Source organism: Marmota monax, unplaced genomic scaffold (assembly GCF_021218885.2).
Source record: "Marmota monax isolate L192 unplaced genomic scaffold, Marmota_monax_Labrador192_F-V1.1 WCK01_AAM20220418_F8-fsc00140, whole genome shotgun sequence".
Taxonomy (NCBI): domain Eukaryota; kingdom Metazoa; phylum Chordata; class Mammalia; order Rodentia; family Sciuridae; genus Marmota; species Marmota monax.
This window is the reverse complement of record NW_026694256.1, coordinates 625887-645483: the sequence shown is the minus strand read 5'-3', so window position 1 is coordinate 645483 and position 19597 is coordinate 625887. Positions and strand designations below refer to the sequence as shown.

The window sequence follows — 19597 nt, the reverse complement described above, 5'->3', positions numbered from 1 at the left end:
CCAAAACCTAAAATGTACCAAGTGCGGTAGTGCACGCCTGTAAACTCAGCAACTGAGAAGGGGGACAGGAAGATCACAAATTCATGACCAACCTAAGCAATTTAGTGAGACTGGCTCAAAAAAAAAAAAAAAGAGTTGGGATGTAGCTCAGTGGCCAATTGCCCCAAGGTTCAATCCCCAGAAAAAAAAAAAAAATCTAGAATTTTTAAACTTTTACAGAAAACCGGAGAAGATTTGCGACCGTGGGTTAGGGAGATTCCTTGGAATCCTCGGTTCTCCTGAGCGGCCCCACAGCGCCCCCTTCCCGAGTCCGGCCTTGAGCAAGCCGCTAGATCCCAGCGGCGCTCCGCCCTTCACCCCGCCCACGACCCTCCTGGCCCCTCCTCAACCCGCGCGGCTCCGCCCCGCTCCGCCCCACCGCTCGCGGCCCACCGCGACTCGGGGCGCGCGCCCGCCTGCGTCTCCACCCGGAAGAGCTGCCGGGGCTGCAAAGTTGAGGCTGTGCGCGGCTGGGCGATCTTCAGGAGCGCAGGCCTGGCCGAGCAGCCGCGCGAAGCTAACACTGCGGAGTCTGCGCGCCCCCGCGGCCCGAGGCGCTCCGAGCGGCCACGCGCACGCCCCGCCCCCACTGGGTTCCTCGTGCCCCGGGGGCTGCGAGGACTACCCCGCCGCTGGGCCGGAGCTCCCGCGCCTTTGGGAGGAGCGCGTCCCCGGCGACTTCTGACACTGCGTGTCAGCCGGTAAGTGACAGCCGCTGCCTCGTTTCATGGTGGTTTATATATTCATTTTCCAGTAGTTAGTCTCAAGTCTCGCTCACGTCTTTTTAGTTAAGAAACTGTTTAGCTCCGCTACCGGTCCGTCGAGGGAGATGCCCGGGAGCAGAGCCCGGAACGGGTCAGACCAGCGGAGGTGTCGTAGGGCAGGGGCTGAGTGCCGAGACCCTGTGGATTAGGAATTTAGTTTGTAAAGCGTTCCTTTGGGAGCGGGTCGGCTCCACGTCTGCCGCGCCACCGAGCGGGCGGGGAGGAGGAGCGGGGAGGAGGAGCGGCGAGGAGGAGCGGCGAGGGCGCGCTCCCGCGGGGAGCGGGGCGGGTCCTAGGCTCGGGGCGCGGTTCCAGCCGGCGAGAGGCGGGGCGACCGGGATCCCCTTGCTTCTGCATTTTCCTTTATGGCCCTTCACTTTGGTCAAGGGAACCAAATAAAGCAAAATGCTTTTGTCTCCAAATATTCAATAAGAAGGAAAAGGGAACTCCAGAGTTGTGCCTTAATCCTGTATCTAGGTGGGCGTGTTAATAGAGTGAACGAACTGCATATAAAATATTTGAGTAGTCAGTATTGTACAGGTATTGAAAGAGTATACTGTTGTCAGAAATTTGGTCCATAAAACGATATAAATTGATGGTCTAACTAGGCAAAATTTAATCCAACTTTAATTTGAACTTTGAATTCTGCAGCTGCCCTCTTCTCTTTATGGAGCTGTTTTTCAAATTGCTGAATTTGTGGCTCTAAATTGAATATGCATCTAAGAGAATCTTAGGATTCTCTTGCAGCCACCCTTGGGATCCCAGTGGTTTTGTTTGTTTTTAAGCAAAGACCACATCTTTGTAGAAGCGCTGTGTGATTAGTTCTTGTCAAGGGCTTTTCTGTTTTATATTCAGCTGACATTTTATTACCTAACTAAACAAAATCACGTATCAATGTGGTGTTCATAATTTTCGTTCACTTATTCTCTTCGATGTAAATTTGTTCATCTCTTAATCTCACACTGGCTATCATATATAGCATATGTAACAAGTATTCAGGATGCTAAACTGTAAACTTTGTAACTGTTATTTAATCCTCATATTTGTACAGCCTAGTACAATAAATGTTGGATGAATCAAGTAAATTGGATTAAAGTACACCTCTTCTAAGGTATTTGCTCTGTTTCCAAACCATGTATAAATTTGGACAAATATTTGGACAATTCACTTGTAACTGCCCCAGTGCAGCTACATTCCCACAAGTGGGCTTGTTGCCCCATTTAAATTTAATTCCTTTCTCCTTTGTGGTCCTATTTGTATTGCATTTTTACCACTGGTGGGGCAGTTTTCATTTGATCTGTCTTCTGGTTCTCTGAGGACATAGAGCCTTTTTTTTCCTATATTTTTCATTTGCCAGAATAGTGTCTTTTGCAAGGTATATATTAGGAAATGGACATCGAATTGGTTTTATGCATATATAATTTGTGGTGTGACTGTATTCATGAAAATAGAATGGGGGTAGGCCCTTTTTAATCTGCAAGTGTATATTTAGAAAGAAGAAGAACATGATGGTGATGATGTTTGCCAGTGGAATGAGATAGGTGAAGTTTGGTATATATTATGTTTATTTCCAATCTTATTTATTATTCAAAAACTTAGTGTTTCTTTCCTAAGTTTTTCTAGTTCTTTTGTGCTCTTTGTGTGTATGTGGTACTGGGGGGGTTGAACCCAGGACTTCATGCATGCTAGGTATGTGCTCTACTGCTGCTCTACATCCCCAGCCCTTTTTTAAATTGTATTTTTGAGACAGGGTTTCACTAACTTGCCCAGCCTCACTTTGAACTTCCACCTGCCTTAGCCTCCCTGGTAGCTGGGATTACAGGTGTGTGCTTGTTTTCTTTATAGCTGTTTTTGCTGAAGTCTGAAGTTTTCCTAGATTAGGAAACAAACTCACCTCTAAATAAACATTTCTAAAGAAAATAATTGATTATTCAAGTTAAAACTGGCTCCATTTATGTAGTAGAATATATATGAAAGTGTGTGTGTGTGTGTGTGTAATTAAAGAAAGAAAGAAAAAAATGGTATGCTTTTATTTGAATAAAACCCTAGAACCAGGGCTGGGACTGTAGCTCAGTTGGTAGGGTGCTACCTAGCACGTGTGAGGCACTGGGTTCAATCCTTAGTACCACATAAAAATAAAATAAAGCTATTGTGTCCATCTACTATAAAAAATATTGAAAAAGGAAAAAAAAAAAAAGCCTAGAACCAGGACACTTGCAAAGAACTCCACTGGCAGTGACTTTGGACAAAAGACTGGTGTTTTTAAGACATTATACTTGAGAGCAACTGTGTATGTATGTAATGTGGTCAAAGAAAAGCATTACCTTTTACATATATTACATAAATTATAATATCAATATAGGGTTAGTGAAGAGAAAGATTTGGGAAAAGATATGGGAAATGCTTTTATCATTTTGGATTTCCATAATCAGTACCATTTAATTTTTTGGCTTAAATTTCATTTCTCATTTTTAATGTACATGTTATTGCACAAGTAACTATAACAGATAATCTAGATCTAGTTAAGGTTTGAATTCAGATATTATTTTTGGGATTATAGCATGACCTAAAACCAGGATGATTTACAACCAAAAAATCATTTTGATTGTGTGAAAATCTTGAATATCAAAGAGATAATACAATTTTTTCATTTTCTTTAGTAATCTAGATTTAAGATGAATAATGATCAAGTTATGCTGGTGGGTCAAGTGTTCGAGTCATATGCTTCAGAATACCATAAGAATGACATTCTTCTGATCTTGAAGGAGAGAGATGAAGATGCTCATTACCCAGTTGTAGTTAATGCTATGAACCTTTTCGAGACCAACATGGAAATTGGAGAATATTTCAATGCATTCCCCAATGAAGTGCTAACTGTTTTTGATAATGCACTCCGAAGGTCAGCCTTGACAATTCTCCAGTCCCTTTCTCAGCCTGAGGGTGCTTCCATGAAGCAGAATCTACATGCCAGGATATCAGGTAAATCACTTTAAGAATGTTACTGCAATGTAATTTTCTATGAAGATTTTAGGAAAATAGAATACCTGTGGGATTCAGAGCACTAAAAACCAATTTGTATTTTTACGTAAAATACATAACTGTTGAGTAGCTATTGGTTACTTCTTTCAAATTAGAATAATGATTATCATCTCTGGACATGGGGTAAGACATCTAATAGAGGGGAAAAAAGATGTGGAGACAGTAATATATGTGTAATTCTCTATGTGTGTAAAATGTAATCCCAAGCAGTTTTATGAGGTTTTGTGACTACTCATAATAAAAGAGTTGGTAATGTAAGGATTAGAAAAGTGGTAGATCCTGCCCAGTGAGCTTCAAAACTATTTTAGGAAATTAATTATTTTTATATATTAAGATTAGCATTGTACTGTCTACCTGTCAAGAACCCAATACATTTTTGTTGAAGGAATGACAGATTAAGCATCTTAATTTTTAAGTAACTACATTGGAGTAATCAGTAACTTTTGGTGGCAAAGTCATGTCCTTGTATTCCTGGCTCCTTGATCCTTATCTTCATTTAAAAATGAGTTTTAACAAAGTGGATAGAGTTGAAGAGTCACTCTTAAGAATTTTAGGAAAGTAGCACTACAGTGTAATAATTTTTCATTACTTCATTCCATGGGAATCATTTCTGGGAAGATGTGTGGAATAATGAAAGGAGAAAAATGAATTTGGAAGATGTCTGGTTAGAGCTATGTGCTGGGCTGGGAGATTGAGCAAATTGCTTTATCTCATTGAACAAACTACCTCTAGAGTCCCTGTTAACCACCTAGCCTTTTGGTTTTCTTTAAATTTAAAGTTTGTCCTCAGTATATAAATTAATAAAGGCAGGTACAACCTCAGTCTATTTATGAAAAAGAAGGATTTGGTGAAATTAAAAGCCGACTCCAGAATACTTAAAGCAGCCTGTAATTAAGTTGGAAAATACACATACCCTTTTGTTTAAAAATAAATGTTTACCTTATAGTACATTTGAGGAGGGTGGGGATTTATAATCAACAGAAATGCTTAATACGATTCCAAAGAGGTTAGAGTAGACCTCCTTGGAGGCAAATTAAGATTCCCCAAAATCAGCAGAAATTTGATTTAAATGAAAAGTAGTACCTGCATTTACATTTTCCAGGTTAAAATTATGAAGATTATTAATCATTATGCATCAGGGCACTTAGATAATCTCTTGGTGGGTCAAGAAGAAATGTTCCTTTTTAATAAGTTTGCAAAAGGATTGTTAAAAGGGGGCTTTAACAATTGAAAATTGTTGAAATAGTAGTTAGAAAGTGGCTCTATACTTCTCTTATGTTAAATTTAAATAATGAAATTCTGTTTAAGTGACCCTATCAGTTTCAGATGAATTTAGCCTATTTTTTTCAATTCTTATCTGAAAAAATATTATGTTATTACCTTAGTATCATTCATTCCATAAATAGGACATGTATATAAATTTACTATGCTCTTTACCAAAGAGTAAGGGGTAGTCCTTTCTCAAAAAGGTGCTCGAGACTGGGGGAGATATCTTATATAGTTAAATATTTATCACATGCCTATGGATACATGCATATGTACATATTAAACAGAATTGTGAAGGACCTTAACGACAGCATTTGTTTTACAACGCATGCCTCCCTCAAGAAATGTTTAAGGTATATATTAGCTCATAGAACAGAGATTTAGTTCTAGGAGAATCGCTGGAGGTTTCAAGAAGATAAGGCCAGTGAAGAATGGAGGTGTCCCAGAAGAATGAACAACATGTGTAAAAGATCAGAGTCTGAAATAGTCTGATTTTCAGTATGTTGCACCTCTATATTAGACTCCAGATTAGGCATTTAATTGTTAAAACTCAGGATGCCTTTGTGGTTTACTCTCCTTAGGAATAAAAGATAGTTTCCAGCTTTGTTTTACCAGGATATACATTGAATTTTATTCTTTTACCTATATATTTTTTTTCTTTTACCGATATTTCTTACTTTGTCCTCGGGGATTTTTATTAGCCTAAAGTTTATTTGGTATTCTCAGTGGTTTACATGAAAAGTAGATAACAAAGAATAATATTCATGAATTATTTAAAGCAGTAGTTTTCAAATATTAGCATCCAAATTATCTGGAATGCTTGTTAAAACACTGATTGCTGTCGCTGCTGTCCCCCTCTCCCCCGAGTTTCTAATTGAGGATAGCAGATGTGAGGCCTGAGAATTTGCATTTTCAGTAGCTCTCAATAATGCTGGCGCTGCTGGTCTGGTGACTATACTCTGAGAACCATGGCCCTAAAATAATTGATGTGGACATATCTTTATTTCAAAAAATTTTTTTGTTCTTTTATCAGGGAATGGGTCAGAGAATGCTAAAGGTTCTTGCGTTCAGCACTAATGGTAGCTGAGCTCCAAGTGATTCAACTGGGGTAATTGAAAAGCATACATAGTAATATATATAGGAATAAAATTCTGTGTCAAAATAAATTTATTAATAATAAATTGAGCTATTAAAATGCTATCTCAGCCTTTTTCAATACTTCTTAAGATTTGACTATATACGGCCAGTTTTGCTTAAAATTTTGTTGCCTTTGTCTTTTTAATATAAAATCTTTTTTTTTTAATTTTTATTATTAGTTGTTCAAAACATTACATAGTTCTTGACATATCATATTTCATACTTAATATAAAATCTTAAATATCTTCATGTGAGATGAAAGAAAAGAACCTGAAGACCCAGAAATGTACTCACCTCTGTAACCCTTTTTAAATAAAAGTATACTTTCTACATAAAACAAGCCATTTAATCTGACATGTTTTAGACTATTAAAAAAAAAAAAAAACACCTTAGCCTAACATGTATCACTTGCATGATTCAGTAGGATGTAAACTGTACTTTTAAGATTTCTAATTCGAGAACATTAATAATGACATATTGCCCTGTACTATAAAAGTGTAGAAGACACTTATAAAAGTTAATTTTCTTAGAAAATTGGTTGGAATTGTTTACATAGTTTTTCTTAAGAGATAGTAAAATTGATTAGATACAGTGTCCTTGCTAAGGAAGAACAGTAAGGGATTCCCTTATTCTGGCTACCCTCTAGAGAGGATACAGAGGGGAGTGCTGAGCATGGACCTAGGTAGGGCTGGGCCTCCTCCCTGATACCTACAACTTGCCTTCTTTCCAAATGTGAAGCAGGTTTCCAACACATTTTCTTGTGCTGATTGAAAAAAAAGGTGGGGTGGGTTTCATGTAGACTTGTCATGATCTAGCATATGTGGACCTGGATCATCATCTGTAAGGAGAAGTTGTCCATGGAACCAAAGAATACCTTCTTTTTATTCTTCCTGGGTAGAAGTTTCCTTCAGATATAAAAGACATTGCTTGTGCCATTTTGCATCAGTTGATGATTTTGCTAAGTTATGCCATTTATGTAAGTGTGGGTAGGCCAGCCTGGACTACCTTCTGATTATTTCTGTTATTGTTAGGCTTTTATAGTGCATGCATCAAAATGCTCACTATATAATCTTAAAGTATTATTATACCTACTATGGTTATTTCTTATGAGTTTGGCAAACCTGATTGATTAATCTTCAGTGTGCACAGTGATCAGGTTTTGAGCCACTTAATTCTCAGGAGAAAACAACAGATCACAGCGCATGAACTAGTATAACAAATGCTACCCTAATAAACCTGTTGGGAAGTAGCCTTGACCATGACAACCAGCATCTTTCCACTTCAGTGATGCATTGCAGCAAAATATAAAGGGCATTTCTGCACTAGACTTTTCTTTGGCATTTTGCATCTTTTTAGTTCCCTGTTTGTTTGTTTTCTTTTTTATGTTGAACAACACAGGTTTTAAAGAATAAAGTGATGCTGTGGATAAACTTCTAGGTAAGTCAAGACCTAAAAACACCATCAGATTTATGTATTTATAAATACTGAACTTTACTGAAAAAAAAAAAAAAACCAATCAGGTAGCTCTATGAAACTCTTTGGTCGTCATGCTGTCATCTCTCTCTCTCTCTGCTTTGTGACTTACTGAAGGAATCCACAGTTTATTTTATGTGTGGCAAGTAGCAATATTTTCTTTGTGAAATATGATTACAATTATACCCCATATTTAGATCCTACTGGGATAGCCAATTTATGAGGATCAATTCTATTTTTAACCCTGGTTATTACAGCATCTTGATATATGCTTTTGAGACTCCTTTGAAAATTGTTACTTGAAGTCCTTTCTATGTTCTTAATTGAGTTGATGATTTTTTTTCTTAAGTAAAATACAAATATTTTCTTTCCTCAAATTGTAATTTCTCTCCCAGGAAAAAGGAAGAGTATATTCCATGGAGTCAAATCTGAAGGTGTAAATTGATGTTGTTTTTCTACTAGGGTTGCCTGTCTGTCCTGAGCTGGTGAGAGAACACATCCCTAAAACTAAGGATGTGGGACACTTTTTATCTGTCACCGGGACAGTGATTCGAACAAGTCTGGTGAAGGTGCTGGAGTTTGAACGAGATTACATGTGTAACAAATGCAAACATGTATTTGTGGTCAAGGCTGACTTTGAGCAGTACTACACCTTCTGCCGGCCATCCTCGTGTCCCAGCTTGGAGAGCTGTGATTCCTCCAAATTCACCTGCCTTTCAGGTTTGTCTGCATCTCCATCCCGGTGTAGAGATTACCAGGAAATCAAAATTCAGGAACAGGTAAGTGATCCAATAAATGAGAAAAACAACACATTTGAAGAAGTGGTTTTCCATTGTGGTCAAATTGCTAGGATTAGGTAATACAAAAGGAGTACACAGACGTGTGTCATCATTTTATGGAAGATCAATCTTAAAACTGTTGCACATATATCAGAATATAGTTTTTAGATTTAGAGGCCATGAAATAATCATCTTTCCAGATAGAACATTGCTAAAAAGATATGGAATGACTTAATAATTAGGTTAAGTATGTTTATTATTAAGATGAATATTTAAGAATTCTAAATAGCCATGCTTCACTTAGGGACAAGGGGAAATTCAGTGATTTTAACTGGTTGTGAAACATGGGTACAACAGGATTCAGGATTTCAGTTCAGTTTTAATTGCTGTGCCAAAGGAGGTATCCTTTGTCTTTAACAAAAGTGAGCATGATTTTCCTTCACTAATCACAGAGGTTTGTTGTCTCATCTAAAATAAGCAGGAGATAGACAATCCAAAGCTAGTATATAGTCTCTTCTGTTAAGGACTCAGACTTCTTTTTTTTTGTACCTCTCTTTTTTGTTATTGTTGTTTTGGTACTGGGACTTGAACCCAGGGAGCTCCACCCCTGAGCTACATCACAGCCCTTTTCATTTCGTATTTTAAGACAAGGTCTCACTAAGTTGCTTAGGGCCTTGCTAAGTTGCTGAGGCTGGCCTTCAACCTGCAATCCTCTTGCCTTGAGTTGCTGGGATTACAGGTGTACACCATCTTTTGCATCACTTAGTGCATGATTTCTATTCTTATTTTTTTCATTTAATAGATTTTATTTTTTAAAATACATGATAGCAGAATGCAGTACAATTCTTGTTACACATATATGCCACAATTTTTCATATCTCTGTTTGTATATAAAGTATGTTGACATCCAATTCGTGTCTGATGGTACAGTTTTCAAGAAAAATTCCTTAAGTCCCCATCATAATTAAATTGTATGAAAATACCAGAGAAATGGAAACAGTAATTTCAAATACTGTTGACTTCTAGATACTTAGTATGTATTTAAGCAGGCTTAGTATCTGTTTTCTGTTTTCTTTTTCTTGCTAGGTTCAAAGGCTATCTGTTGGAAGTATTCCACGATCTATGAAGGTTATCCTGGAAGATGACTTAGTAGACAGTTGCAAATCTGGTATGAACTTTTTTTTTTTTTTTTTTTGAGATGGAGTCTCATTATGTTGACCAGGCTGGTCTTGAACTCATAGACTTAAGTGATTCTCCCACCTCAGCACCTCAGTTTCCTGAGTAACTGGGACTAGAGGCATATACCACCATACCCAGCAAGAATAAGTTTCTTAGCTTCTATAGGCAGTCCTAAGTATTGATTAGGAAAAGTCACTTTTTATTTTCCCCAAGATCACTGCAAAGGAATGTAGAAACTTAATTGTTCGCCTTGAGAGTACAGACTGGCATGGAGGTGGGAGGTGATACAAAGGAAAAACTGGACTGGAGCTTAGAGATCTAGCCCCACTACTTGTTTTATAGACAAAGAACTACTTGCCCAAGGTCACTTAGAATGTTAAGTGGCAGTAAAGGAGTATGAATCCAGATCCATTTATTTCTGTTCCAGGGCCCTTTCTTTGTGTCATAACTTAACTATAGCAACTTACAAACAGGCTGGGGATATAGGTCAGTGGTAGAGCACTTGTTTAACATGTGTGGGGCTTTCATATCTATTTACATATCTATCTTTCTTTCCCTCTTACCCCTGCCACACACACGCACAAAGAATCTAGTGGATTTAGTGGACACTTATATAAAATGAATCAAAGAATATGACTGTCAAATGTTGCTGAAAGTCTATCTAATGCCCAAAAAAAGGAGGTGATTGTTCTTCTCTGCTATGTATTGGTGACATTATGAAAGGAATCACATTAATTTTGAAAAGAATATTCTTTAGTAGAGAATGTTTACAATTAAATTGAATTATTTTTGCATTGAAAATAAATCATAAGCTATTTTTCTTTTGAATGTCATTAATAATAAAGGATGGATGGAAGCAGTCTGTCAATAGCAATTTTTTTCATCTATCTGTAGCCCCAGACCTCTGGAATCAATAGGAGAGAATTGGAAGTAGGTAGAGCAATTTAGGTGCTAATGAAGCAACTAGGTGTGGATGTGATAAGGTACTGACTATGGTGATAGGTCGTAAAGAGTGCATAAGAATTTTTTATATCAATAATTAGCAATAATTTGATAAAATTTGGTGTTGAAATATATATATATATATAAAAATATATAAATACTCCTTGCCCTTTGGGAATTTACAGCTTAGGTTACAAACTCCAATTTGAAATATGCAGAGAAGTAAAGTTGGAGGTTATGTGCTGACAACTGTCAGTGTAGCAGATGAGAAAATGGGTCTGACTAGAAATGGCTGCAATAGTACAGATGCTGCAGAAGACAGAGGCACAAAAAGAGATTGAATTGTTTAAAAGAATTTTAGCTTCCTGAAAAATAATAGTTTTTATACATACTATAAAAAATACAAAAGTTTAAAATTAATGGTCATTGCCTTGGACTACCACATGTATCTCACATTTGTTCTAATGACACAAATCTTGTATTCAAGAGGTATTTGAATGAATGAAAATATTTAAATGTTGAAGAGTTTACAGAGGTATTAGTTGCTCTATAAATGTAAGGCAAGTTTTTTATGAAAATAGCTAATACTTATTGAGCACTTACTATATTTTTGATATTACATTAATTTATATACATAATCTGACCTAATTCTCATTGTAGTCTTGTGATGTAAATCTAATTATTCTCAATTTGTAGGTCAAGAACGGGCTCAGGAAAATAGGTAATTTGTCCAAGGTCACACATAGCAAATGAGCAATAGAGCTGGTATTTAATCCAAATTTGATGACACTCATTCTTGAACACTCTTCAGTACTCCACATTTTCCATATAATACTACTTACTGAAAGATTGTTGCTAGTGGGTGCTGTATCTAAAGTTAAGTTCCTCAGTAGAAATCCCCATTAGAATGACGGTAATATAGAATTCTTTCAAGTAAATGTTCATAAAGATTGCTTTGATTATGGTTTTATGTATGTATGTTTGTATGTATGTATGTATGTATTTGTTTGCTTACCTCTGATCTACATCCCCAAACCCTTTTATTTTTTAATTTTGAGACATACTCCCTCAGTTCTTTTTATCTAAAAGGTTTGGGGAGGCTGGGATGTGGCTAGTAACTAGGGAGGCTAAGGCAGAAGGATCACACATTCAATTCCAGCCTCAACAATTTAGCAAGACCATAAGCAACTTCACAAGACCCTGTCTCAAAATAAAAACATTTTTAAAAAAGGTCTGGGGATGTCACTCAATGGTAGAGAATCTCTAGGTTCAATCCCCAGTACCAAATAAATTAATTAAAAATGAATAACTAAATAAATAAATTAAAGATTGGGACACACAGTGTAGTAAATTATTTATTATTCTCAGTTGGCTTTGAAGACCATCCAAGCAGTGGCTTAGGAAAAATCTTGGAAACAATGTAAAGTGCCTGTTTAGTGTTTATCACTCTGAAGTTGCCTGTAACTAGAAATGTACTTTCTATTCTGTAAATTAGCACTGTTGGTTCCAGGCTTTCAGCATTTGTGGACTACTTTTCTTCAGGAAATCAAAAGCTCTTCAGATTATACATTACATATTGAAATTTAGAGAGTGAAAGGCATTTTGCATCAGCAGATAGCATACACATAGCACAAAGGCTTGGGCATGAAGACTTGCCTCTTAGTTCTGAGACAGTGTTTGTTGTGCAAAATATAAATACCAAGATGTAGTCTTGAGATGTCCAACATCCTGTATTCAATGTGATTGAAATTTGTGGGGATTAAGTTTATGGGTTTTTGTTCTTTTGGTTTTGGCATTTGTTTCTGCAGTACCAAAATACTGAATGCCAAGCATTCATATTTCATTGTTAACTGATAAATTGCATTGTATGGAATAAGCACAGATGTTATCATTTGGTGAATGTGCATATGAACTATCCAGGCCTTTTAGGAAAATACATCAATCTAATATTCTATCTACCAAAAATAGGTGTTTTTTTTCAAGTAGGAAGGGACCACCAGGAAAGCAGCAGCTGGGTTGTCACTTTGTGCTTTCCTGCTTTGAAATAGAAAAGGTACTCATTGATTTCATAATTCCTTTGATTAATTTTTTAAAAGGAGGTAGTGAGTAAAATATTAACAAATATGTTAAGTAAAAATAAACTTGTATGAAACTACACTAGGTGCTAGGCATCACGAGATTGTCTCTTTCTGACACCAAATTGATACCCTGGCTGCAGCATCTCCTCTAAATTGGAACTAAATTGTTAGAAACTCTTGAGAGGATGAACGTGTTGCCCAACCTAACAATGAATAAATCATCCATTAAATTATTTTTCCTGTGAAGAATGATAATTTTGTTTATCACATACTATAAAAAATAAAAATACTGATTTCAGGTTTTAGTTCTGCATATACAAGTACCTTTAAAAAAAAATTGGGGGAGACTGAGACAGGAAGATTGCAAGATCAAAGCCAGCTTCAGCAATGGCAAGGTGCTAAACAACTCAGTGAGACCTGTCTCTAAATAAAATACAAAATAGGGCTGGGGATGTGGATTGGTGATTGAGTGACCCTGAATTCGATCCCCCCCCAAAAAAATTAGGAATCTGGGGTGTCCTTTGTTTTTTTTTAGAGAGAGGGATTTTTTTAATATTTATTTTTTAGTTTTTGGTGGACACAACATCTTTATTTTTTATTTTTATGTGGTGCTGAGGATCGAACCCAGCGCCCTGCGCATGCCAGGCGAGCGCTCTACCGCTTGAGCCACATCCCCAGCCCATGGGGTGTCCTTTTACTCCCAAATTATTTTCTAGATGAGCAAATTATTTATAATTTCATGTCCCTTGTTACATGAATTTGTGTGCAACATGCATGATGCAGGTATTGCTGGATTTACTTGGTGCTTTTTCCAGGTGATGACCTCACTATTTATGGGGTTGTAATGCAACGGTGGAAGCCCTTTCAGCAAGATATACGCTGTGAGGTGGAGATAGTGCTGAAAGCCAACTACGTCCAAGTAAATAATGAGCAGTCATCAAGGATTATTATGGATGAGGAAATCCGAAAGGAATTTGAAGACTTTTGGGAAGACTATAAGAATGATCCCTTCGCAGGTTTGTGATCAAGGGAATGAAGCTTATGAACTAATGGTATTAAATTCAGTAGTTAAATACGATGTCTATGATTTGGGGACAGCCTTATGTACTGCGTAAGTCAATGGTGTAGTTCAAAGGGTAGCTTTAGTACCTCTAGATGTAGTCTCCCTTTTCTGGCATAGTCTTTTCTACTTATAGATCTTCCTAGAGATTACTTCTTTCAGTTATTTTAAATAACTGTTATACTGTCAGGGCAGTTTTAGAGTTTCCTACCTTCTTTACCAATTAAGAATGCAATTCTTTAAAAAGTCAAAACTCATCCTATCTTCAAGCCATTATTTTCTAATGTATTCTTAAAATATATTTTTGGTCGTAGATGGATGGACACGATACTTTTATTCATTTTTATGTGGTGTTGAGGATTGAACCCAGTGCCTCACATGCTAAGCAAGCACTCTACTACTGAGCCACAACTCCAGCCCCTTTCTAATGTATTTTTGACAATAAAGACAACTTCTCCTTGTTTTAGCTGAAGATTTTTAAATAGGGAGGAATAGGAGATGATGAGAAGATACAAAGAATAAACTTTGTCACCACAGCAAAAATTCTGTCAGACTAAGGTGTAATTACATAGAATAAAATATCACAGCCTTTGGGTATATATATTTTTATTGGAAATACCAAATGAAAAAAACACCAATTAAATGTTCCCCTTTTTTCATTCTTCCTTGGAGGCACCTTCTGAGAAAACTAAACTGAAGCCTGTAATAGACTATTTCTAATAAACTTCACCACAAGTCAAATATATATTCTTACGTCCCATGCAGAACTAGACAGATGAGAGTTCATAAAATAGCTTCCATTTACCTAAACATGGGAATTTATATTTTGCAGGATTTTTTTAAACTTAAGTGTGTAACACATATGTAATAGTTTCTGATCTTTCTTTAATTTGATCTACATAGAAAAGAGCCCAGAGTTCTCCCTACTGTGGCTTTATTACAAAGTGCTTTAAGAATCACATATATTTTTAAGTGAACTTTTTGATCAAAATTGTTTCCTTAGGATGAGGTCCTTATAATAATAATTTGTACTCTTCCTTGGCACATGGTCATTCCTTATTCATTTCAGTGTCACAGCTCAACTCTGCGTTATAACAATGAAGGTTGGTCATCATGCTGTGCTCTAACCAGACCTTCACAAGTGCTTTGTGCTGATGATTTAAAAACCTATCTTGTTTCTATCTTAGTTTCCTATATATCAGGTACCAGTGCACTATATTTGACCATTTCAAAGTCTATATGTGTATTGGTGGAAGAGAGGTGAAGATGATGTCCAAGAGGACATCTTCCTTCTGCGTCTTAAGGCTGGAGGTTGCTCTTCTGCTCCTCTTGGAGGTTGACTTGTTTCTCAATACTGTGGATATTGACTTGGATGAGACTCAAGAAGTTTTATTCTGACCTATAATGACCTCAAGGACCCCTTAACCCTGGTGCTGAGGTCTGTTGGGCCATCTGAACCCTCTCTAGGGTGACTTAGTTATCTTAGATCAAAGGTTTTCTTCATTGATGTAACTGAGGGCCATGCCATAAGAGGAGATAACTTGGCCATGGCCATACCACTAACAAGGTCTAGAACCAGAAATTTCAGGAGGGAGGAGGTGTTGGAATGGTATTCACCCTATTGTATTTTCCATGGTAAAGCCATGGAAGCACCTATTGCTATAATCCAAGGAATCATGTTCTTCAACTTAGACAACACATTTAGGATAATGGTCTTCCCCTTTTGCTTATTGCTGGTACCCCAGTTCTACCTTCATTGTGTATCTTTTGTATTAAGGAGATCTTGAGATCAGAAACAAGCACAAATAATTCAGGAAAGAATTAATGGTTAAGAAGTCTCTACTGTGTGCTAGGAACTTTCTATATGCTGTATATTTGTTAACTCCTTTGATCCTTAAGAATTCTGAGATACCAATATTATCTTCATTTTCCATAGAAAGAAATAGAGCAGAGAGGTTGAGAAACACCCAGAGTTAAATCCGAGGTAAATAACAGCACTCAGATTTGAGTCCAGACATGATACCAGGGCCTGTGATTTTACCACTGGGATATGCTTCCCATCAGCACGTTAGTTACTAAATATACCTTTATTCAACTCAACAAAGCTGGCCCTTGAACAGTGTTGACTTGGGTGACTCCCAAGTCAGTGTACTTATTCTTAAACCTGCTAGTTGGGTATCTTCCTTCTATGTGTAAGCCATAGACTCTGGTCAGTTTACCTACTTCATTTCAGACCTTATCTGCTTAGATCCCTGACCTTTTTTTCTCTAATCTTTGTTAACTCTGGAAAGGGAGGGACTTCTGGTAATGAATGAACTTCCTGGATTTACCATTTCCTTTCTGGTTCCCTTTTTACTAAAAGATTTTTGTTTCTTTACTTTTCTGCAATCCCAGGTCACAATCACCATAGCTTACCTGACAGAGTCAATTTGATTCATTACTGGGCTGAGGGCAGAGCATGTGCTTAGTATGCACAAGGCTCTGGGTTCAATGCTCAGCCTCCAAACAAACAAACACAAGTAAACAAACAAACAAACAAAAATTGTGTCAATACAAAAAGTCCTTGTGTGTAGGGCCATAAATCATGGAAAGGGGGCTGGGGTTGTAGCTCAGTGGTTGAGCGCTTGCCTTACAAGCGTGAGGCACTGGGTTCGATCAACAGCAACACATAAAATAAAGTAAATAAGTAAAATAAAGATATTGTGTCCATCTACAACTAAAAAAATTTTTTTAAAAATCATGGTAGGTTCAGGGAAGGCCTGCTGGAGTATTATAGATTGATTAGGTCAGTGATGAGATAAAAGACTAATTGATGAATGGGATATGGAGATTCTCAGATTGGTGTTTTGATATGTATAAAAACAGAACTTAAAACAATGATAGTCTTTTATTTAAAGCACATAATTATAAGAATTCAAAATTTCCTGCTTGATTTGCTGGGGCTATAGTTTGCGATGATCTTAATACTAATACTCTGATACTCCAGTAACCTATTCCAGATTAAAAGAATTTACCAAAATGCTCAGAGTAAATGTCAAATTGACTTGCAGGGTGGATTGATTTTACTTCTCTACCACTTTTCGAGAAGCTTCATAAGCTCCAACTACCCCTTTAAAGATTTCTGGCTGTTAAGTTCTGACTCATTTTTAACATTCAATACTTTCCTTTTAATTTAGGAGTGGATTAAGTTTACTGAAATTATCTCACAGAAAGTATAGCTAGTATAATTTTAAAGGAAATGCTGGCCTGATAGGTAGTAGATGAGGAAGAAAAGGAGATCCCTTTCTTTGTGCCTCTTCAGAAGTATGAGAGATTTAAGCAGGCAGGTCTTAGGAATAAAAATCAGACTATCCTCTCATGGCATTAATAAGAAAAGAAGAACCAAAACAGTTGCTCTCTTTAATCATTTAGACTCAGCCCTCATGATCATTTTAAATTAGTAGAAAGAATATGTTTATAGTCGGTTAAGATAGGAAGGGAGATTCCAGTTAGCATTTCTTGAAAATTGCTGGTAACTTCTGATCTTTCTACATTTCCCAGGAAGGAATGAAATACTGGCCAGCTTGTGCCCTCAAGTGTTTGGGATGTATCTAGTAAAGCTTGCTGTGGCCATGGTGCTGGCTGGTGGGATTCAAAGGACTGATGCTACAGGAACAAGGGTCAGAGGTTAGTATACTGTTTTGAAAATTAAAAAATATTAACACAGGGGCTGGGGTTGTGGCTCAGTGGTAGAGAGCTCGCTTAGCATGCACGGGGCACTGGGTTCGATCCTCAGCACCACATAAATGTAAGATAAAGATATTGTGTCCACCTAAAACTTAAGAATAAATATTTTAAAAAATTAACACATATAAATACAGAAGCTAGGCTTTTTCTTTCCTAGTAAAAGCACTGTTTTGAGATTTTCTAAATATACTCTTTCAAAGCTGACTGTTGTGTATTTCATACTTAGTTCAGCACCTTTATCAGAAGCTACTCTCCCAAATTCCAGAAACATTTAAAAAAATTAAGTTTTTCAATAGGTAAATAGTATTGATCTACCCTATACAGGTGCCGCTAAATAAAATGTTTATGATTTTATTACTAGTAATTTTTATTGGATCCTGAGTCTTTCTTCAAGAAGATTAGAAATAGTGCATTTTTAATATTGCCAAGTCAGTCTCTCCATCTGGGACTGTCGGTATATTTCTCTCAGACTGCTGCTCTCAGTCATCTGCCTGCTGATTCCCCTTCTGTTGGTAGATAGCAAATGTGCCATCTGCCATGAGATGCTGCTGTAGGTCACACATTCAAGCAAAGATTACTCTAAGTGTATAATTATGTTTGGATGGCAGAGAGCTCTTTTGCAGCTAACACACTTAACTGACTTGAATGTCCCTCATATGGGCCATAATAACCAAAGAGTAAACTAGATAACTAAAAGAACATTATTGTAAATCAGGCTGTTAGTAGAGACTCTAAAAAATAGTTCAGCATAGAATACTAAGTATAGGGTTTGTATACATTATGTGTTTTCATCATCTGTTATCTACATGGTACTCTGATAATTGCTGAGCTTAAATAGGGGTTGTCTATTAATATATTTAGAAAACACTAGAGTAAACTAAAGACATTTGGTCAGTGAGATAACAAGTACCAAAGAATGGTCACTTGTTCATTTATGTTGCATTTGAAATATAAGAATATTTAATTATTTTGAGAGATCTACCAAGCTTCATTCCCACTCATTTATTTTAAGATATAGAGTCTGGCTAAGTTGCTGAGGCTGGCCTCAAACTTGCAGCCTTAGCCTCCTGAGTTGCTAGAATTACAGGTGTATGCCACTGCAACCACCTATTTTTTAAAGATAGATATTTTATTAAGCTACTAAAATTTTCATAAAATAAGAAATGCTTTTGCTTATTTGTTAGATCTTACATGATTTGACAAGTATAAAGCACTTTTAAAAATCTCCAACAATTAAAAATATTTAAATAAAAATAGAATAAAATACTTGTATGACTTGAATGGAAAGATTTAATAACAGTAGTTTGTATTTAAAATTGGTAGAATAAAATCAGAAATTTTATAAGCCAAATTTTTAAAAAATTAAGCAAGGGCCTAAACATCTGGAAATAGCAATCTATTAATAGAATTTAGATTTTAAATGTCACATTCAGTAATCAAGTTAAGATTACTATTACTATGAGAGTTAACTGTTCTAAAGATTGTCTAGTTAAATCCTTTCTTGAACTTTACATAAAAGTATACATCAATAACACTATATAAAATAAACTATGTTAGCATTCCAAGTGGATCATTTTCTTTTTGATTATACTTATTCATGGATCCTTTTATAGCAATTTTAAATTTTATTTATTTTTTTCTAGGTGAACCTCATCTTTTATTGGTTGGGGATCCTGGCACAGGGAAATCTCAATTCCTCAAATATGCAGCCAAGATTACACCAAGATCTGTGTTGACCACAGGAATTGGATCTACCAGTGCAGGTACTGTACGTGACAATTTCAAATAATTTAAACATTCCTGAGAAGCTTGCCAATGACTTTATGTCTTCTGAAAAGGTACCTATACTAGGATAAATGTCAAGCTAATTTTTCTAAGAGTAACTGCCAAAAATTGAAAGAAATGTGCAACTTTTGTAGCTCTAAGAAAATATTTAGAAAACTTCACCTTTACTTATCTTTGCATCTTAGTTTTGCTATGATTTTTCTCATTTTCTAATGATTACTTTCATACAGACTTATTCAGGAAAATGTACATATCATCTGCCATTTTATGAAGTTCCAGTAAACAAAACATTAGATAGATGGTGTAGAACTTAAGGCATTTTCATGTTCA

The 19597-nt window shown here is 36.4% G+C and overlaps 1 protein-coding gene across 2 annotated transcripts in view; it reads left to right on the top strand.

Moving 5' to 3' along the window:
• The first annotated feature begins 453 nt into the window (after positions 1–453).
• Positions 454–19597, top strand: part of Mcm9 (minichromosome maintenance 9 homologous recombination repair factor) — a 77757-nt gene continuing 58613 nt past the window's right edge. The window contains exons 1-7 of one of the 2 annotated variants that reach the window (XM_046466988.2): positions 454–740; positions 3464–3782; positions 8181–8497; positions 9584–9665; positions 13512–13712; positions 17297–17422; positions 19126–19245. In XM_046466988.2, the coding sequence (XP_046322944.1) occupies positions 3479–3782; positions 8181–8497; positions 9584–9665; positions 13512–13712; positions 17297–17422; positions 19126–19245 (1150 nt within the window). In that variant the 5' untranslated portion in view covers positions 454–740; positions 3464–3478. The remainder of the gene's footprint in view (positions 741–3463; positions 3783–8180; positions 8498–9583; positions 9666–13511; positions 13713–17296; positions 17423–19125; positions 19246–19597) is intronic. The other variant, XM_046466987.2, reaches the window with a different exon arrangement.